General features: G+C 45.1%; 1 protein-coding gene across 1 annotated transcript; it reads right to left on the reverse strand.

Moving 5' to 3' along the window:
• Positions 1-9424: 9424 nt before the first annotated feature.
• Positions 9425-22825, reverse strand: LOC134933901 (sulfate transporter-like). The gene is made up of 3 exons (XM_063929458.1): positions 22754-22825; positions 21050-21649; positions 9425-12112 (listed from the first exon to the last, which is right to left on the reverse strand). The coding sequence occupies exons 1-3, from the start codon at positions 22823-22825 to the stop codon at positions 10514-10516; spliced, it is 2271 nt and encodes a 756-aa protein (XP_063785528.1). The 3' UTR covers positions 9425-10513.
• Positions 22826-23041: the final 216 nt, after the last annotated feature.

Genomic DNA, 23041 nt, shown 5'->3' on the forward strand with positions numbered 1-23041 from the left:
ATTGGGCACATAGAGACCCCCTGCAGTGACACCAAAGTTATCTGGGACTTTAATATTGTCTGCATAGATTGATTTTTATTATTGAGTAACATAATATTAATCTCAAATGTAATTATATTGATATTTGTGTGATGATTTTCAACACACAATCTAATAAAATCAGACACTACAGATGAAGCCTCCATTATTCAGGCTACATCTGCATACCCTCCAACATTTTACACATAAAAATCGGTACAAACTAGGAAAGGGGCCGTGGCCATGGGTGCCTTTTCCCATACTTTCAATAGAAGCTTGTAGAGCCAAAAATCGGTACAGACCATAAAAAAAGGTACTGTACCTGCTTAAAAGGTACAGCTGGATGGTATGCATCTGTGACTAGACGCGCCCATCTGAGCGCACCTAGTCACTGTGAGCGTCTCCATCTGGACGGGCGGATACGCCCGGACAGAGACGCTTCCCATTTACTTGAATGGAGAGTGTCTCCGTCCAGGCCGACGCGCACTCCCAGACAGAGATGCTTACAATGGGAAGCGGCTCATGCACTACCGGCGTGACTAGGTGGACAGATCGCCTGGTCACCCCGGGAGTGCACGCCTGCGCCTCGGGAAGTCAAGTAAAGGAAGGCTCCATCTGTATATACTGTACACTTTAAGTTGCTTGAATCAATTATTTCCCTTCCCTACTATAATAAGTTTATTTTCTGGGTCACGGAATAAACCATTTTATTCTTTTATGTAAAACCCTGTCTGCCTTTATTGTGTCTGGGGAAAGCTTTGCCTCTCTGCCAGGAATAAAGAAGAGCTGTTGCAGAAGGAAGAATATCTCATCAAGGTACTTTGGGCCTGATCGCAGCAGCAAAATATTTCTCTAATGGGCAAAACCATGTGCACTGCAGGTGGGGCAAATATAACATGTGCAGAGAGAGTTAGATTTGGGTGGGTTATTTTTAGAGATGTGCGGCAGGCACTTTTCGTGTTTTTTGGTTTTGGTTCTGGTTCTAATTCCCCGCTCGTGTTTTGGTTTTGGGTTGGTTTTGCCAAAACCACCCTTTCGGGTTTTGGTTTTGGATCTGGATTATTTAAAAAAAAACACATAAAAACAGCTAAAATCACAGAATTTGGGGGTCATTTTGACCCTATGGTATTATTAACCTCCATAACATTCATTTCCACTCATTTCCAGTCTATTCTGAACACCTCACACCTCACAATTATGTTTTTAGGCCTAAAAGTTGCACCAAAGTAGCTGGATGACTTAGCCAAGTGACACAAGTGTGCGACACAAACACCTGGCCCATCTAGGAGTGGCACTGTAGAGGCAGAAAGGATGGCACTTAAAAAAACTAGGCCCCAAACAGCCCATCATGCAAAGAAGAAAAAGAGGTGCAATGAGGTAGTTGTATGACTAAGCTAAGCGACACAAGTGTGCGGCACAAACAATATGGAATGTGCTGGAATTTGCCCAGATGTAATACATGCACAATATTGGTGGCACAGGAGAGCGTACCCCTAAACCAAACACACACGGCAAAGTCTGTAAAATTAATTTGGATAATAGTATCCGTTTTATTTGGAGCTATTATAATAATATGCAGCACAGGCGAGTGTACCCCTACACCACACAGGGAAAACCCTGTAAAAATGATTTGGACAATAATATAAGTAATGTATATAACCCTTTTTTCTCTAACGTCCTAGTGGATGCTGGGACTCCGTCAGGACCATGGGGAATAGCGGGCTCCGCAGGAGACAGGGCACATCTAAAAAAGCTTTTAGGTCACATGGTGCGTACTGGCTCCTCCCCCTATGACCCTCCTCCAAGCCTCAGTTAGGTTTTTGTGCCCGTCCGAGAGGGTGCAATCTAGGTGGCTCTCCTAAAGAGCTGTTTAGAAAAGTTTTTTTTTAGGTTTCAATCTCAGTGATTCCTGCTGGCAACAGGATCACTGCATCGAGGGACTTAGGGGAGAGATTTCCAACTCACCTGCGTGCAGGATGGATTGGAGTCTTAGGCTACTGGACACTTAGCTCCAGAGGGAGTCGGAACACAGGTCAGCCTGGGGTTCGTCCCGGAGCCGCGCCGCCGATCCCCCTTACAGACGCTGAAGAGACGGCAGAACGGAGGTCCGGAAAGCAGGCGGCAGAAGACTCCTCAGTCTTCTTGAAGGTAGCGCACAGCACGGCAGCTGTGCGCCATTGTTGTCACACGGCTCACTGACTCAGTCACGGAGGGTGCAGGGCGCTGCTGGGGGCGCCCTGGGCAGCAATATAATTACCTTTAGTGGCAAAATAAATACATCACATATAGCCATTAAGGCTATATGTATGTATTTTAACCCAGGCCAGTTTCTTAAAAACCGGGGAAAAGCCCGCCGAAAAAGGGGCGGAGCTTATTCTCCTCAGCACTCAGCGCCATTTTCCTGCTCAGCTCCGCTGGTGAGGAAGGCTCCCAGGTCTCTCCCCTGCACTGCACTACAGAAACAGGGTAACAAAGAGAAGGGGGGCATAAATTGGCGATATTTATATATTAAGAGCGCATATATAGTAAACAACACCTTCTAGGGTTGTTTATATACATTTATAGCGCTTTTGGTGTGTGCTGGCAAACTCTCCCTCTGTCTCCCCAAAGGGCTAGGGGGTCCTGTCTTCGATTAGAGCATTCCCTGTGTGGCTGCTGTGTGTCGGTACGTGTGTGTCGACATGTATGAGGACGATGTTGGTGTGGAGGCAGAGCAATTGCCGATGATGGTAATGTCACCCCCTAGGGAGTCGACACCGGAATGGATGGCTTTAGTTATGGAATTACGTGATAATGTCAGCACATTACAAAAGTCAGTTGACGAAATAAGACGCCCGGCAAACCAGTTAGTACCGGTTCAGGCGTCTCAGACACCGTCAGGGGCTGTAAAACGTCCTTTACCTCAGTCAGTCGACACGGGTACCGACACAGATGAATCTAGTGTCGATGGTGAAGAAACAAACGTATTTTCCAATAGGGCCACACGTTATATGATCACGGCAATGAAGGAGGCTTTGCAGATCTCTGATACTGCTGGTACCTCAAAAAGGGGTATTATGTGGGGGGTGAAAAAACTACCTGTATTTTTTCCAGAATCAGAGGAATTGAATGACGTGTGTGATGAAGCGTGGGTTAACCCCGATAGAAAACTGCTAATTTCCAAGAAGTTATTGGCATTATACCCTTTCCCACCAGAGGTTAGGGCGCGCTGGGAAACACCCCCTAGGGTGGATAAGGCGCTCACACGTTTATCAAAGCAAGTGGCGTTGCCGTCTCCTGATACGGCCGCCCTCAAGGATCCAGCAGATAGGAGGCTGGAAACTACACTGAAGAGTATATACACACATACTTGTGTTATACTGCGACCGGCAATAGCCTCAGCCTGGATGTGCAGTGCTGGGGTAGTGTGGTTGGATTCTCTGACTGAAAATATTGATACCCTGGATAGGGACAGTATTTTATTGACTCTAGAGCAATTAAAGGATGCTTTCCTTTATATGCGAGATGCTCAGAGGGATGTTTGTACTCTAGCATCAAGAGTAAGCGCGATGTCCATATCTGCCAGAAGAAGTTTATGGACGCGACAGTGGTCAGGTGATGCGGATTCCAAGAGGCATATGGAAGTATTGCAATATAAAGGAGAGGAATTGTTTGGGGTCGGTCTTTCGGACCTGGTGGCCACGGCAACTGCCGGCAAATCCACTTTTTTACCTCAGACCCCCTCCCAACAGAAAAAGACACCGTCTTTTCAGCCGCAGTCCTTTCGCTCCTATAAAAAGCGACCAAAAGGACAGTCTTATCTGCCGCGAGGCAGAGGAAAGGGTAAGAAAGGGCAGCAAGCAGCCCCTGCCCAGGAACAGAAGCCCGCCCCGGCTTCTACAAAGCCATCAGCATGACGCTGGGGCTTTACAAGCGGACTCAGGAACGGTGGGGGGTCGACTCAAGATTTTCAGCAATCAATGGGTTCACTCACAAGTGGACCCGTGGGTCCTGCAGATAGTATCTCAGGGTTACATGCTGGAGTTCGAAAGGTCTCCCCCTCGCCGGTTCCTAAAGTCTGCTTTACCAACGTCTCCCTCAGAAAGGACGTCGGTTTTGGAAGCCATTCACAAGCTGTATTCTCAGCAGGTGATAGTCAAGGTACCCCTCCTACAACAGGGAAAGGGGTATTATTCCACACTATTTGTGGTACCGAAACCGGACGGTTCGGTAAGGCCTATTCTAAATCTGAAATCCTTGAACCTGTACATAAAGAAATTCAAGTTCAAGATGGAGTCACTCAGAGCAGTGATAGCGAATCTGGAAGAAGGAGACTTCATGGTGTCCTTGGACATAAAAGATGCTTATCTACATGTCCCGATTTACCCCTCACACCAAGGGTATCTCAGGTTCGTGATACAAGACTGTCATTATCAGTTTCAAACGCTGCCGTTTGGGTTGTCCACGGCCCCTCGGGTCTTTACCAAGGTAATGACCGAAATGATGGTTCTTCTACGAAGAAAAGGCGTATTAATTATCCCTTACTTGGACGATCTCCTGATAAGGCCAAAGTCCAGAGAACAGCTGGAAGTCGGTGTAGCGCTAACTCAAGTAGTGCTTCAGCAACACGGGTGGATTCTAAATCTTCCAAAATCTCAATTGACCCCGACAACACATCTGCTGTTCCTGGGCATGATTCTGGACACGGTTCAGAAAAAGGTATTTCTCCCGGAAGAGAAAGCAAGGGAGTTATCCGAACTTGTCAAGAACCTCCTAAAACCAGGAACTGTGTCAGTACATCAATGCACAAGAGTCCTGGGAAAGATGGTGGCTTCGTACGAAGCGATTCCATTCGGCAGATTCCATGCACGAACATTTCAGTGGGATCTGCTGGACAAATGGTCCGGATCGCATCTGCACATGCATCAGCGGATAACACTGTCACCAAGAACAAGGTTGTCTCTCCTGTGGTGGTTGCAGACTGCCCATCTGTTAGTGGGCCGCAGATTCGGCATACAGGACTGGGTCCTGGTGACTACGGATGCCAGCCTACGAGGTTGGGGAGCAGTCACAAAGGGAAGAAACTTCCAGGGCGTGTGGTCAAACCTGGAGACGTCTCTTCACATAAATATACTGGAGCTAAGAGCGATCTACAATGCTCTAAGCCTGGCAAAATCGCTGCTTCAGGGTCAGCCGGTGTTGATCCAGTCCGACAACATCACGGCAGTCGCCCACGTAAACCGACAAGGCGGCACGAGAAGCAGGAGTGCAATGGCAGAAGCTGCAAGGATTCTGCGCTGGGCGGAGAATCATGTCGTAGCACTGTCAGCAGTGTTCATCCCGGGAGTGGACAACTGGGAAGCAGATTTCCTCAGCAGACACGACCTTCACCCGGGAGAGTGGGGACTTCATCCAGAAGTTTTCCACATGATTGTGAACCGTTGGGAAAAACCAAAGGTGGACATGATGGCGTCTCGCCTCAACAAAAAATTGGACAGGTATTGCGCCAGGTCAAGAGACCCTCAGGCAATAGCTGTGGACGCTCTGGTAACACCGTGGGTGTACCAGTCAGTGTATGTGTTCCCTCCTCTGCCTCTCATACCAAAGGTACTGAGAATTATACGGAAAAGAGGAGTAAGAACAATACTGGTAGCTCCGGACTGGCCAAGAAGAACTTGGTATCCGGAACTTCAAGAGATGCTCACGGAGGATCCGTGGCCTCTACCTCTAAGAAGGGATCTGCTTCAGCAGGGACCTTGTATGTTCCAAGACTTACCGCGGCTGCGTTTGACGGCATGGCGGTTGAACGCCGGATTCTAAAAGAGAAGGGCATTCCTGAGGAAGTTATTCCTACTTTAATTAAAGCCAGGAAAGAAGTGACCGCACAACATTATCACCGCATTTGGAGAAAATATGTTGCGTGGTGTGAGGCCAAGAAGGCTCCAACGGAAGAATTTCAATTGGGTCGATTCTTACATTTCCTGCAAGCAGGATTGTCTATGGGCCTCAAATTGGGGTCCATTAAAGTTCAAATTTCGGCCTTATCAATTTTCTTCCAGAAGGAATTGGCGTCAGTGCCTGAAGTACAAACTTTTGTCAAAGGTGTACTACATATACAACCCCCAATAGTGCCTCCAGTGGCACCGTGGGATTTGAACGTGGTTCTAAATTTTCTCAAATCTCATTGGTTTGAGCCTTTAAAATCGGTAGATTTAAAATACCTTACATGGAAGGTAACCATGCTGTTGGCCCTGGCTTCAGCCAGGAGAGTTTCGGAGTTGGCAGCTTTGTCATACAAAAGCCCATATCTGATATTCCATTCGGACAGGGCAGAATTGAGGACACGTCCTCAATTTCTCCCTAAGGTGGTTTCGGCATTTCACTTGAACCAGCCTATTGTGGTGCCTGCGGCTACTAGCGACTTGGAGGACTCCAAGTTACTGGACGTTGTCAGAGCATTAAAAATATATATTTCAAGGACAGCTGGAGTCAGAAAATCTGACTCGTTGTTTACATTGTATGCACCCAACAAGTTGGGTGCTCCTGCGTCTAAACAGACGATTGCACGTTGGATATGTAGTACAATCCAACTTGCACATTCTGTGGCAGGCCTGCCACAGCCTAAATCTGTAAAGGCCCATTCCACAAGGAAAGTGGGCTCATCCTGGGCGGCTGCCCGAGGAGTCTCGGCATTACAACTTTGCCGAGCAGCTACGTGGTCAGGGGAGAACACGTTTGTAAAATTTTACAAATTTGATACTCTGGCTAAAGAGGACCTGGAGTTCTCTCATTCGGTGCTGCAGAGTCATCCGCACTCTCCCGCCCGTTTGGGAGCTTTGGTATAATCCCCATGGTCCTGACGGAGTCCCAGCATCCACTAGGACGTTAGAGAAAATAAGAATTTACTTACCGATAATTCTATTTCTCATAGTCCGTAGTGGATGCTGGGCGCCCATCCCAAGTGCGGATTGTCTGCAATGCTTGTACATAGTTATTGTTACAAAAATCGGGTTATTACTGTTGTTGTGAGCCATCTGTTCAGAGGCTACTTCGTTTGTGTTATCATACTGTTAACTGGGTTCAGATCACAAGTTGTACGGTGTGATTGGTGTGGCTGGTATGAGTCTTACCCGGGATTCAAGATCCTTCCTTATTGTGTACGCTCGTCCGGGCACAGTACCTAACTGAGGCTTGGAGGAGGGTCATAGGGGGAGGAGCCAGTACGCACCATGTGACCTAAAAGCTTTTTTAGATGTGCCCTGTCTCCTGCGGAGCCCGCTATTCCCCATGGTCCTGACGGAGTCCCAGCATCCACTACGGACTATGAGAAATAGAATTATCGGTAAGTAAATTCTTATTATTTGGAGTAAATAAAATACAGCACAGGACACCACCACTGGACTTATGGCAGCACAAGACACCACCACTGGACTGGACTTATACGTCAGTACCCCATGACTTATATGGCAGGATCACTGTAATTATAGGGCAGGATCACTGGAATTATATGGCATGATGACTGGATTTATACGGCAGTACCGCTGGACATATACGGCAGTACCGCTGGACATATACGGCAGTATCAATGGACATATACGGCAGGATCACTGGAATTATACGGCAAGATCACTGGATTTATACGGCAGTACCGCTGGACATATACGGCAGTACTGCTGGACATATACAGCAGTATCAATGGACATATACGTTAGGATCACTGGACTTATACGGCAGGATCACTGGACATATACTGCAGTACCGCTGGACATATACGTCAGTACCGCTAGACATATACGGCAGTATCAATGGACACATACAGCAGTATTACTGGATTGGACGTATACGCCAGTACCACTGTAATTATATGGCAGGATCACTGAAATTATACGGCAGAATCACTGGATTTATACGGCAGTACCGCTGGACATATACGGCAGTATCAATGAACATATACGGCAGGATCACTGGACATATATAGCAGTACCACTGGACATATACTGCAGTACCGCTGGACATATACGTCAGTACCGCTAGACATATACGGCAGTATCAATGGACACAGACAGCAGCATTACTGGATTGGATTTATACGCCAGTACCACTGTAATTATATGGCAGGATCACTGGATTTATACGGCAGGATCACTGAAATTATACTGCAGAATCACTGGATTTATACGGCAGTATCAATGAACATATACGGCAGGATCACTGGACATATATAGCAGTACCACTGGACATATACTGCAGCACAGGGACACCACAACTGGACTGATGCAGGACAACACAGCACCACTGCAATGGACTGGACTTATACAGCAGCACTGGACATATGGCAGCAGAGGACACCACCACTGTGACTGGACTGATGCAGCACAATACACCCCCACTGAACTGATGCAGCACAACACAGCACCACTGCACTGGATTTATACAGCAGCACTGGACATATGGCAGCAGAGGACACCACCACTGTGACTGGACTGATGCAGCACAACACACCACCACTGGACTGATGCAGCACAACACAGCACCACTGGACTAGACTTATACAGCAGCACTGGACATATGGCAGCAGAGGAAACAACCACTGTGACTGGACAGATGCAGCACAAGACACGGACACTGAGGACACTGAGAGGACGGAGACATGTCCTCTCTCTACACTCTCCAATGCTGGAGTGAAAATGGTGGCGACGCGCGGCTCCTTATATGGAATCCACACCGTGCGAGAATCTGACAGCGGGATGATGACATTTTGCCTCGTTCTGGTTTCCGAGTCAGGCGGGAAAACCCGAGCCTGACTCGGATCCGAGCTCAAAGCATGAAGTCCGGTAGGGTTCGGTTCTCTGAGAACCTAACCTGCTCATCTCTAGTTATTTTGTTTCTGTGCAGAGTATTTTTACACTGCAAGTTAGATTTCCGTATGAACACACCCCAACCAAATCTAACTCTCTCTGCACATGTTATATCTGCCCCACCTGCACTGCACATGGTTTTGCCCATTAGAGAAAAATGTTGCTGCGATCAGGTCTGAATTAGGCCCTTTATCCATAACCTGTACCACATAGTTTACACACTTGTTATACCGGGGTATTACACTAACCTTAACCCCAACCCCAGTACCCACCTCAGGGATCCTTCTAGATTTTGACCGCCAAGATCCCACTGTCGGTCTTCAAGATACTGACTCCCGGGATTTTGACTGCATCCCAGCTACATTAACTTGTAAAATCTACATTTATATTTATATAATTGTCTCCGTACATTTTTTTCCAATTAGTTGTACAGTACTGTGCAAATATTAGAGACAAACTGATGTGTTAGCATGAAGCTGGTTAACAAATATGTAAGAAACAACACAGTAAAAACAGTATGATGAAATGTGATTTATTCTTTTTTTATTATTTATTATACAAGACTTATAATATCAACGAAAGTCCTTTTTATATAGTAGTAGCACAGGGACTTGCGGTGAGCTAAATGGCTCAGGAGGCATTGGCTAACCCCAGAGCCAGATTTACATGCAATATATGAGCCAAAGGGTACATCTGGGAATTATACACAGGTGCAGCATTATAAACTCCTGGAAATTTGGTGAGATTTGGTTAGAGGTGGGTGGAAAGGATACACAGGTGAGGCACTGCCTCACCTGCCATAGACTTTTTACTCCAGAGTTTGGGCTATAAAAATTATTAGAATAATGCAATGAAGATATTTCAAACAAATTATCAGTATTTTTCATATACTTTATTCAATCAAAACTCTGGTTTAAACGTAAGTATGACAGGAAAGGCTCTGCCTCACCTGCCTCACCCCACCGCACGTCACTGTTAGTAGTAATAATAATAATAATAATAATAACTTTGAGATACATATAGATGTGTACCTGTGACAGTGGAGTTTTCCATTTACACTAAGTACTCAATAAATTAGATTGTATGGTTAAATCCATTAGATTGCAAAATCATTTGTTAGCACTCATCTCCTTATCCTTTGTTTTCTTGTCTGCATTTAGTTGTGTCTCCCTGGTACGTCCTTGTTTTATATACAGTATGCACTGCTTTTTCCATTGTATGGCACTGTAAAGTGCTGGGGCGCATCACAAATCAACAACAATAATAATTAAGCGCTTCTATAAACAAGACTTGTTGACTCTACACACAGTGATATTTACAGTCATTATGACACAATGACATAGTTTAGTTAAGCTGAGCGTGGTCAATGAACAGCTAGAGGTATTTATTGCTTACATTTGCAAACAGAGATATTGGAAATATGAATGTGCTAAAATATTGATGCATGATCCGATTCAACATAAATGTTAGTACAATAGGGTATATGTAATAAAGTCTGAGTTTGCCGAAGGTGCAGGATGTCGGCCGAGAATGGACGTTTTTTTAAAGCGGCAGTCATTTAAAAGGCAAAACCAACCTTGCATTTGCAAATTCTTTGTTAAATATTTTTGAAACAGCGAACAATTTGCTAATCTATTACTTAGGAATCCTTCTCACATTTAATTCCTAAGGTCATCACTAATAGTTTGATTTGGGTCAAAGGAGAAAGCATTGTCCATTAGTTGAATTTCTTTCTGTTTCTCTCTGAATTTTCTCTCAGCATATGTGACTGCATCATGTACACTATGGAAGGCAAGGAACTCAACTTCACCACTGTTGCTAAAATATCCTCCATCGTGGAGTGAGCGGCGCACTGATGGGTTGCAGTTTACAAGGAACACTTGAACTCCAATCTCCTCATAGTCTTTGCGGACATCTTTGAGAATGCCAAGGCCCACGGTGTCTATAAACTGCATGGCACCGCAATCAATAATGAGTGAGTGTATGTCAAGTTCTGGGACTGAGATTTTAGAAGATGTGGGTCTACGTTTTACAGTTTTAATCAAGTTAAACCTGGCAATAAACCTATTACTTGGTTCCACTGAAGAAGCCTCCTCTTCTTTTTTTGCCTTCCTTCGTAAAGCAGACACTAAAGAAGGGTTAATATCAGTTTTGCTGTATAGAGAATTTCTAAAATAGTCTTTGTTGGCATAATAAAGAGAGCCATCAAAACGGAATATTTTAACATAAGGTATGTTATTTAGTTCTTTGTATATGAACTGGTCCTCGTATATCTCCGTGCCACTGACTTTACCCAGCAAAGTAGCCCTTGGCCTCTGAGTACGAAAAATCACACAGAGCAAAGCAAAGCATACAGACACTCCAAGGCCAATCTCAGTTGAGATTAAGGACGAAGACAACATGCTGACCCACCAGACCACTGTGTCAATTTTGCTAATTCTCCACATTTTTGGAGTGTCTGCAAATTTCCTTAGAGCTCCCCTGAGACTGGTAATAGTGATGACTCCTAAAATGCAGTTTTGAAGTGAATAGAAGAGTGGAGCAATGGCAAGCAGTACAAGTAACAACACAGCAGAGCTAATTATACCATTGAGCTGCGTATTGGCACCTGTAGATTCTCTTAGGAGACTTTTGGCAAGAGCAGCACAGCTTGAAAAGCAGGAAAAGAAAGATGGGACTAGGTTACACATGCCAATAGCTATCATCTCCTGATTGGTGCTGATCGTGTACCCGTGTTTCTTGGCAAATATTTCAGCAAGGGATACTGTCATCGCAAATCCAATTATTGCAATTGGGACTGCATCGGCAGCTATACCAGGAATCATGCTCCAATTTGGGGCTTTTGGGGTCTGAAATCCAGTAGGAATGTAGCCACATATTGAAGACTTATATTGGGTATTAAAATTAAAATAATGGGAAACTAGTGTGGCAACAATTATAACAATCAATTCTACTGGAAATGGAATCTTCATCTTACTCTTAAACCTATCATTAATTTCTTTGACAGGTATAATAGTGATCAGTGCAATTATACTAGTTACCAAATCACATATTTTTGTGGCCTTAATATTTGTAAAGACGTCAACCCAAGTCAAAACCAAAGCTCCAGCTCCATCACGCCGAGGAATACTTAATCCAAGTAGATACTTCATCTGTGAGGTCAGAATGGTGAGGGATGAGCCAGTGACAAAACCACTCAGCAAGGGTTCTGACAAATACATGGAGATGAAGCCTAATTGAAAGATTCCCATAAGGATCTAGAAAACAAAGAACATATAGAAATATTACAGTAATTATTACTAGCCATTCATAAACATTATCATGTAAAACAATTTTATAATTTACCACCAATCATCTATATTCTCTTATATATTTACAGGAATTATCCATAGAGCTACCATCTAACATAACATACTAACAGGGTTGAACTGGCCCACAGGGGCACAGGAAAAAACCCGGTGGGTTCCACTGCCTGAGGCCCCACCTCCTCCTCTAGGGATCCTGTTCCAGGCTGTGCACTTCAATTTTACATTATATATATGTTACATTATACTGCACATGACTATGGGATATTTTCTATAGTGCATTCCTGTTATTAATCTGATACATTACCCTCATGGACTAACTATATTTACTATATATATTTATCAAGAGTCCATGACCATGCGCTCTATAATGATTAGGCAAACCAATTAGGCAGCTGGTCACATTCCCTCTGGAGACTGGCCACACCCCTAAACATGGACCCGACCACTGCATTTACCCGGTGGGCCCTTCATGCCCCAGTCCGACACTGCATACTAATCATTGGTATACAATTACAAACTCATATAATACCAGAACTACATACACCTACTAGAGATAAATGGTTCAGATTTGGGGAAATCCAAACTGCTCCAAACATCCCATATCCAGGCAGTCGAGCCCAGGTCTTGGATCTGCCCCGGGTGCCAATTTCGCCTCAGGCGCCAATTAAAAAATTATATGGGGATGACCGCTGATTGGCTGAGAGAGCCGTCTGTCAGCTCTCAGCCAATCAGCATTTCCCCATTGACTTTAATCAGTAAAGATGGCTGCTCGCACCGCTGTGACACTGCTGCCGGCACTGCCGACATTGCCGCCCGCACTGCCAATGCTGCCACCCACACTGCCGATACCACAACACTGCTGCCACCCCCGCACTGAGGATACCGCCGGCACTCCCCGGCCTGCCAACACCTCCGCACTGAGGACACCACCGGCACCCCCAAACTGCTTACACACCCCAGCACTGAGTACACCACCGACACTAATTCTTTGCCGACACTGTTGACACGCTGGCACTATGACACATCCGGCACCTCGCACTGCTGACTTAGCCGACCCCTCACACTGCTGACACACCCCAGCACTGAGGACACCATCAGGACTCCTACGTTGCCGACACCATCAGCACCCCCCAGCAGTACTGACACTACCGGCAACCCTTACACTGAGGACACTGCCATCATTGCCGACACCCCTGCAGTAAGGATTCCCCTGGCACCCTCCTGCTGCAGACACAGCCAACAGTATCGACACCACCAGCAACCTCACACTGAAGACACCACCATCACTGCCAGCACCCCTGCGCTGCTGACACTCCAGCAGTGAACACACCACCGGCATCCCCTGTAACAGTAAGTGCACTATTGGTGTATCTGCACTGCACTGTATCCTGCACTATATCCGACACACACTGTATCTGACTAGCAATGTATCTAGCTCTGTATCCGACCCACACAGTATCCAACCCACACTGTATCTGACCCGCTCTGCATCCAACCCACACAGTATCCAACTAGCACTGTATCCAACCCACACAGTATCCCACACTGTATTCAACCTGTCCTGTATCCCACTCTGTATCCGACCTACACTGTATCTGATTCGCACTGTATCCAACCCACACCTTATATCAGAATCAGCTTTATTGGCCAGGTATACTTACGTATACTAGAAATTTGTCTTCGGTTTGCTATACAACAGCCAAGTAGGTAACAGGTAAGCAGGTGTGTGTGTGTGTGTGGGGGGGGGGGGGGGGGCAAGTAAAGTTACACAGATAGGTATACCGTAGGGACACAAGTGAGTTACATGTACGTCTAGTCAGTCAATCTTCAGGAGTTCAGCAGGCGGACAGCTTGGGGAAAGAAACTTTTGAGGCTTCTGGTGGATCTGGCGGGGACTGCCCTGTAACGCCTGCCTGAAGGAAGCAAGTTAAACATGCTGTGGCCGGGGTGTAGCTGGTCTTTTACTATCTTCATTGCCCGCTTTTTAGCTCTGGACAAGTACAGGTCCTGGACTGAGGGAAGGTCGGCCCGATGATCTTCTCTGCGGTTCTGACCACCTTTTGGAGCCTGCATATGTCCCTCGCGCTGGCGGAGCTGTACCATACGAGTATCGAGGAGCACAGTACCGACTCCACAATCGCGGAGTAGAAGAGGAGCAGGAGCTTCTGTGGGATGTTGAACTTCCTTAGTTGCCTGAAGAAGAACAACCTCTGCTGCGCTTTCCCAACAGTGGCGTCAGTGTTGGACCCCCATTTAAGGTCCCTGGAGATTGTGGTCCCTAGAAACTTGAAGGAGTCCACTAGCGATACCACACTGTCAGCAATCGTTAGCGGAGGTGCACTAGATGACTTCTTCCTGAAGTCCACTATCATCTCGACAGTTTTGAGGGGGTTGAGGTCAAGGTTGTTGTGGATGCACCACTGGGCCAGCCGGTCTACTTCCCGTCTATATGCCGATTCGTCCCCATCCTTGATGAGGCCGATGACGGTGGTGTCATTGGCAAATTTGATGATCCTTACTGATTGCGCCTCTGAGGTACAGTCATTTGTGTACAGGGAGAAGAGCAGGGGTGAGAGGACACAGCCCTGAGGGGCCCCTGTATTGATGGACCACGCTTGAGAGGTGAATTCCCCCGCTTTCACCACCTGTGTCCTATCTGTCAGGAAGTCTATTATCCAGGAACAGGTAGCTTCTGGGACCCCTAGGCGAAGTAATTTGGGGTGGAGGATGCTGGGGACGATTGTATTGAAGGCCGAGCTGAAATCGACAAACAGGACCCTCGCGTAGGTACCGGGAATGTCTAGGTGCTGTAGAATGTAGTGCAGGCCCAGGTTGACTGCATCCTCGACACACCGATTCGAGCGATAGGCGAACTGCAGGGGGTCCAGTTGGGGGCCAGTCACAGTTTTCAGGTGATTCAAAACCAGACGCTCTAACGTTTTCATGACCACAGACGTCAGTGCTATCGGCCTGTAGTCGTTCAGGTTCGTGATAGTGGGTTTCTTGGGGGCCGGGACTATAGTAGACCTTTTGAGGCAGGAAGGGACTTTCTGTAGCTTCAGCGATTTATTGAAGATCTTGGTGAATATGGGGGCGAGCTGACCCGCACATGCTCTTAGGGCAGATGGTGACACTCCGTCAGGACCCGGAGCTTTCCTGGTTTTGGTCCTTTTGAACAATGCCTCCACCTCTTCTTGGGTGACTTGCAGTGCCTGGGGTTGGCCGTCGGTGTTCGGGGCATCGTAGAGATGATTGTTTGGGTTGCAGGGGACTTCTTTTGCGAACCTGCAATAAAAGTGGTTCAGTTCATCTGCAAGGTCTTGGTGCATGGCGGGGGACTTTGATGTTTTCCTATAGTTGGTTATGGATTGCATTCCTTTCCATACAGATACGGGGTCATTGGTGGAGAGATCGTTTGTCAGCTTGTCCGAGAACCGCTTTTTTGCTAGCCTAATTCCTTTAGTCAGAGAGTTCCTAGTATGGTTGTATAGTGCTCTGTCACCGCTGCTATAGGCCTCCTCTTTGGCTCGACGAAGTTGCCTGAGCTGGGCATTGAACCAGGGCTTGTTGTTGTTGTAAATGCGGTAAGTCTTGGTAGGTACACACATGTCCTCACAGTAGCTGATGTAGGATGTGACAGTGTCTGTCAAGTCATTCAGGTCGGTTGCCAAGGCTTCAAAGACCCCCCATTCCGTGCAGTCAAAGCAGGCCTGGAGCTTCATCTTGGCCTCATTGGTCCATTTCTTGACAGTCTTAACGACAGGCTTAACTGCTCTCAGCTTCTGTGTATAGGTAGGGAGTAGGTGGACGAGGCAGTGGTCAGATAGGCCGAGTGCAGCACGCGGGATAGACCGGAAGGCAGACTTGAGGGTAGTGTAGCAGTGATCAAGGGTGCACCCTTCTCTAGTGGGACACGTGACTTGTTGTTTGTACTTAGGTAGCTCCTTGCTCAGGTTAGTTCTGTTGAAGTCACCCAGTACTATAAGCAGAGAGTCTGGGTATTTTTGTTCTATGTCGGATATACATATGGCCAGGTGGTGCAGGGCTTCGTTCGCGCAGGCGAGGGGGGGGTGTACACTCCCACAAGGACAATTGAGGCAAATTCCCGGGGGGAATAGAAAGGGTTGCAGTTGATACTCAGCATCTCCAGGTGAGGGCTGCATGATTTGCCTATGATCGTGACATTGGTGCACCATCCGTCGTTGATGTAGAAGCAGATGCCACCACCCTTCGTTTTTCCTGAGAGAACCTTGGAGCGATCGGCCCTGAAGAGACTGAAGCCCGGCAGAGACATCGGGTTGTCCGCAATATGGTCGTCCAGCCACGTCTCCGTAAAGCAGAGGATAGATGACCCTGTAATGCCTGACCCTGCGCTGCCCAGAAGGAGGGACAATTCGTCAAACTTGTTTGCCAGTGAACGCACATTCGAAAGCAGGATCGCGGGTAGTGCAGACCGGTGCCCTCGCAGCCGCCACCTCACTAGGGCGCCTGCGCGACAGCCTCTCCTCTGAGTCCAGGTCCTTCTACTAGGGCCGACATGAGGGCCTCCGTCATTCTCTTTCCGGGGCCGGTGATCCATCCGCCAGTCGCCACCTGGGCTGCGGGGGGGCGCGGCTGCTCGGTCATCCACTTCGGTGTCCACAACGTCCGCATCCTTGCCACACAGGGCAGCAAGGGCAGCGAGCGCTGCAAGGGCCGCTGATCTGCCCGCCGACGGGCCCGAACGTGTGGTAAGCACCTCGGGAGCGCTCCAACTAAGGAGGGCTTCCCTGCTGTATTTGGTCACCGGTGGGGTAGACAAGGGCAAGGGAAAACAAGGGGAAACAGGTATTTTGGCTGAGCTGCGTAGCTCCGAGGCAGCCATCTGCGGCGCCATCTTAGATTGTAATCGCTATAATCGTTGTTGCTGTAACCTATTGCTGCTCCTTAATACAATGGATATATTTAAAACAAGTGATACTGTAAATAAAATAACTGCTTTTTCTGTTGCTGATTTAGTCAAAAGCAGGCTTGTGGAGAGGTGTTAGAGTCCAATTCCTGTTGTGTAGGTGTGAAAGATCTCAGTGTGAGAGGCCTTTGAAGTAAACTTCTTGTGGGGGGTAGTGATAACATGTGTCCTTTGGAATGGCTCTTGCAAATTGAAGTGAGCAGTGACCCTTCAGTGATTCAGAGCCTGAATATGCTGTATATTAGTTGATTAATGCAAGAAGTCAGTTGTTTTTTGCTCAGAGAACAGAGGTGAATGATGTCTAAGTCAGGGGCTGGATGGAGCCAAATATAGGTTGTAGTTCACAGTACCTTGTCTGGGATGTCCAATGCAGAGCACAGTAGATTCCAAACTGAAGGACTTCTAAGTGGAGAGTTGCAGAGGTTTCAATCTAGTGTGTATCTCAGCGCAGGAATGCAATCCGTTGGTTTTGATCAGATGTCCGCGTAGAGTAGAACAAGTTAAAGGTAAGTCCTTGGATATTTACGATGATTTATGGGTCAGTTGTGGTGAATTTCAGCTGTTTTATGGAGATGATCAGGAGCATGCAAAAGGTGATGCAGCCATCTTGGTGTTACATAGCATATTATTTTGCAGTTTAGCCAGCCAGCCTTTGGCCAATATTGTTGAAAACAATATTGTGAGCTGTGAGGTGGTCAAAATTGAGTGGAAATGACTGGAAATTAATGTTCTTGAGGTTAAGACAAAAAATGTTTCAAATTAAGTTATTTTAGCTTTTTTGTAAATTAGAAAAAAAAATCCAAATCCAAAGCCGGCCGACAAATTAGAACCAAATCCAGCAAAAATGGCCCAGCGCACATCTCTAACACCTACTATCTGATATACTAAATATCTATATACCTACCATATACTGTATTACCAACTAGCCATACATCTACCATAGGATATAATAAACCAACCATTGAAATGCCTTCCATCTACTATATAATTCTATTCAACAGTGTGTCAATGACATGCACAGTGAGAGTTGGATGGTGGTTTACACATTCTATATAGTAGACTGTAAGCGCACCCCCTGCTGAGAGACCCGGTTGCCGCTATTAAGGAACAAAATGTACAATATTTACATTTACCCATGCTGGGCTAACCTGTGCAGCGCACTCACCTACCTTCCCAATAATTTAAACATTGGCCCACCACTCTTGTTTGTACTCTTCAACATGACAGCTAAAGCACACAAATGTAATTTTATATACTGCATGTGGCCACTGGCAAACAAAATACTTTCAACACCCATGGTGGAGCAAGTCACTCGCATCACAGATAACAGATCAGCAAAACTGTTCTATCAACTATCCCTACACCTGCTATCTAATACAATCTACCAAACGTCTCATACTTACCATCTACAGTTTATAGGGCTGTCTCAAGGCACACTTTAGCAGTACGGGCAAACTGGGGTGCCAAAACTAAAGAAACGCTACTGCCCAACCGACCCTAATACTACAGACAGGGACTTGGAACATATGGGGCACTACAGTGAGGGCGATATATAAACCTTTGTATTTTTTTGTGTTTTGTGAAATCAATTTCTTAAAACAACTAAATATTTTTTCAGTTAATATTAAAAGTATTATTGATGGGGCGGAGTCCAAATATTGTTGCACAGGGTTATGGTAGACCAGGGGCCGGCCCTGATCTAATATAAAATACCAAGAAAACATACAACTGCTATTTATTACAACCCAACTAACCAACCAACCAACCAAACATATGCCTACAGTCTAATATAATTACAACTGTCAATACACCTAGCAACTAATATAATATTCCAGTCCTACACAGACCTAAAACCTAATATAATAATTTGCATTATAATATAATGCATTGAAAGTAATTTACTCCTTACTCATTCATACACCTTATTTTTAAAAAGATGTGTGTTAACTCCACAATCCCACATTGTGGCATTTAGCTTTCAAAAATATGACCAAAAAATAAAAAAGAAACACTCAGCGCTGACTTAGCAAGGGATCTCCTGTATAAAAACACTATTATTCCGGATACGCTGCAGCTCTATCGAGGAGATCACTGAATCTCCAAAAAAGTAAAAAACTGCAAGCAAAATATTAAATAAAGCGCTGCTTAGCCGGAATCATTTCATATTATTTTAATCACACAATATATTGACAAACAACATAAACATAACATAAACACATAGACCCGGAGGTATTAAAATTACCTCGAATTTAGGCTCTTAAAAAACCATCAACCCATAAAAATTTCATATCTCACAAAATGACCTCTAACTCATTCATCTATCAATGATGCATCACTGGTATATTGATCAAATATTAGCATGCGTGTAATTGACTAAGGGGCCCCTGATGATTACAACTTATCCATCAGTTACTTTGCAGCACAAAAGCGATGGAGCTATAATTGTCCACAGCATCTAGCATCCAATATTCAGTCACAGTTGTGTCCATATAGGCAAATAGAAAGCTAGGCACATGTGCATCCAGATATTAAGTTAGTTTGTTAATACAGGTTGAGTATCCCATACCCATATATTCCGAAATACGGAATATTCCGAAATACTGACTTTTTTGAGTGAGAGTGAGATAGTGAAACCTTTGTTTTTTGATGTCTCAATGTACACAAACTTTGTTTAATACACAAAGTTATAAAAAATATTGGCTAAAATGACCTTCAGGCTGTGTGTATAAGGTGTATATGAAACATAAATACATTCTGTGCTTAGACTTAGGTCCCATCACCATGATATCTCACTATGGTATGCAATTATTCCAAAATACGGAAAAATCCCTTATCCAAAATACCTCTGGTCCCAAGCATTTTGGATAAGGGAGACTCAACCTGTATAGCCAGCAATGTCCATAACCTAGGTTATATAGGCTTTGGGTTAGTAAGTCACTTTGGTCCACTCCAAATTAACATGGGCATGCAACCATATTATTATACTGCCCTCTAACTGGGGCTCTCATAATCTGTCCTTGACACTGGTTACTGAGCGGGCTTGATTGCTAAGGGTTCTCACCGACCAGCTGGTTGTTTACTGTGTCTGGGTCTCCGCAGCCGACTCCTCCCTTAAGTCTCGCCACACCTCAGATCCGTTTGCATATAAGTGTCCCAGATAAACGTAATGCCAGGTCCTCAGGAAGCCGCTGATTGCACAGGCGGAGAAACGCGTTGAGAGGTCCAAAGCACACGGACCTGGCATTACGTTTATTAGGACAGATTATGAGAGCCCCAGTTAGAGGGCAGTATAATAATATGGTTGCATGCCCATGTTAATTTGGAGTGGACCAAAGTGATTTACTAACCCAAAGCCTATATAACCTAGGTTATGGACATTGCTGGCTATATTAACAAACTAACTTAATATCCGGATGCACATGTGCCTAGCTTTCTATTTGCCTATATGGAGACAACTGTGACTGAATATTGGATGCTAGATGCTGTGGACAATTATAGCTCAATCGCTTTTGTGCTGCAAAGTAACTGATGGATAAGTTGTAATCATCAGGGGCCCCTTAGTCAATTACATGCATGCTAATATTTGATCAATATACCAGTGATGCATCATTGATAGATGAATGAATTAGAGGTCATTTTGTGAGATATGAAATTTATTTGGGTTGATGGTTTTTTAAGAGCCTAAATTCGAGGTAATTTTAATACCGGCAGGGTCTGTGTGTGTGTGTGTGTGTGTGTGTGTGTGTGTGTGTGTGTGTGTGTGTTATGTTTATGTTGTTTGTCAATATATTGTGTGATTAAAATAATATGAAATGATTCCGGCTATGCAGCGCTTTATTTAATATTTTTCTTTCAAAAATATGACGCTGAAGGTATGGAGCAAAGAATCAACTTTGCCGCTTCCCCAATTATAATACTTCAGTTTGATTTTGGCTTACCTGGTAGACACCAACAATGAATGCTAATGATGTGGCCACAGTAATGGCATAGCAGCTCTTGTCACATACCACTCCATTTGCTAGTGTTGTATTTAATACTGGTGCGGTGATCCCATCTGTAATGTATCCTGCTGCTTTTAACTGTTTGTTCACAGATTCGCCCACCATAAGGCACAGCACTCCATATGTCCCTACACAATTATGACGAGAAGTGGCTGTGAGGAAATAGATAATGCAGCAGAAGAAGTTGGTGTAGAGCCCATAGACTGGGTCCTGATTGGCTAACAGAGAGTAAGCAATTGATTGTGGAATTGTAACAATGCCAACTATGATGCCAGATGTGACATCACCAAGCAGGAATTTCTTAATCTTGTATCGTGGAAGCCATTGGAGTACTGGAAAGAGTGTTAAAAAAAAGTTAGCGAGCACTTTTGGGGCACTTGTGCAGACTTCTTTGGCTTTCTCAGTGATGAGCTTTTTGGTGCTGAGTTCTGGTTGCACATGTTCCTCCAGCTTCACATGTATATAGTTAAATGTATGGGAATCTTGAGGTCCATTTTCCTCTGAAATGTAATTATTAGAATCCTCAGGGTCTTCAGGCTAATGACAGAAGTGAGAAGACTAATTATTTGTATACAACCTAGGAATCAGCAAAATAGAACTGTGCACAAATGCTAGTAAATAAATCACCCCAAAATACCAACTGAGATTCTTCACATTTTTTATGAATAGAAAGGAAAAAACACAAAATGAAATAAACACCCACAATGTGCCTAAAGTTTTCGGTGACTGTAAGAGACTTAGGGGTACAGTTACCAAGCAGTGATAAGAGCGAAGAAGTGAGCCAGTGAAGTACTGAAGTAACATCTATAATTTGCATACTATAAAATTATGCAGAGCTGCTGATTGGTTGATGGGGACATTTCTCCACTGGCTCGCTTCTCCACTCTTATCACTGCTTGATAAGAGGGGAATGTAATAGGGTGTGAGAATCAAAAAGTGAGATATTTTGTGAGAGTTTTGTCGTTTGTTTTTTTAAGTGGCAATCATTTACATGGCAAATCCAGGCAAACAATTTTGTCATGTAAATGATTGCTACTTTAAAAAAACAGGAGAACTCTCACAAAATCTCTCACTTTCTGATTCTAACACCCTGTTGCATCCCCCCTTAATGCTCTTTCTTTATTTTTGCAATATAAAGATCAAGTAATTTCATATGTTGTATGGCAATTGGTTAAAAAACTGGTAACAACCACATTACTGAATTAAAAATATGAAATGCTGAACATGCTTGAAACACTTCGTGATAAATAAACTTCTAAAGCTTCTCAAACATATGCACATATTTGTAAATGTATACTGTAGCTCTAGCTCATATTACATAAATTGTCATGTATGACTCATTTAGAAGAAAAACACTGTATAGGGTTTACAGGCATGTTAGACAGCTATTTATGAACAATGCAGCAAGTTTTTTGAGTAGCAAACAGTACTTTACGGTTTTACAAGACAACAGCATTTCTCATTTACTTTTATGATTTGCTGACAAAACACTTTGAGTTCTTGATCAGAAAATTGCTTTCTTCTAAAATACTTGTCTGCATAGGTGTTTCTATATTGGGTGCAGTGTGTACAGTGCACACGGGCCCCTAAGTCCAGGGTGGCCCACACCGCACACACACAGCACCCATACATTATACTTACCCCTCCAGAGTCCAGTGGCGGCAGCCCTGCATTGTGGACAGAAATCACTTGGAAAATGGCTGCTGTGGCCATTTCTAGGTAATTTGTGCATGCGCACTGGATATGTCCCCAGGAACAGGGCGCAGGTGCCATGTTCTTGGAAACCTGCGCATGCGCTGTAGACTCTGGCATTATGCCAGAGTCTACTTGCGGCTGGAAAAGAGGGGGCCCGTGACGGAGGCTGCACGCGGATCCCCATCTCTCTTAAAAACGCTCCTGGCTGTCTGGTTTTACCCTAATAGCAAGTAT

The sequence above is a fragment of the Pseudophryne corroboree genome, chromosome 6 (assembly GCF_028390025.1).
Source record: "Pseudophryne corroboree isolate aPseCor3 chromosome 6, aPseCor3.hap2, whole genome shotgun sequence".
NCBI classification, from domain to species: domain Eukaryota; kingdom Metazoa; phylum Chordata; class Amphibia; order Anura; family Myobatrachidae; genus Pseudophryne; species Pseudophryne corroboree.

What these genes read in the sequence shown, in the direction of transcription:
- LOC134933901 (XM_063929458.1), bottom strand. Translation starts at nt 22,825, where the DNA reads ATGGCCACAGCAGCCATTTTCCAAGTGATTTCTGTCCACAATGCAGGG. An exon ending in CGCCACTGGACTCTGGAGGG is followed by an intron (nt 21,650 to 22,753) that starts GTAAGTATAATG and finishes TTCTGTCATTAG; the next exon opens with CCTGAAGACCCTGAGGATTC. An exon ending in TCATTGTTGGTGTCTACCAG is followed by an intron (nt 12,113 to 21,049) that starts GTAAGCCAAAAT and finishes TTTGTTTTCTAG; the next exon opens with ATCCTTATGGGAATCTTTCA.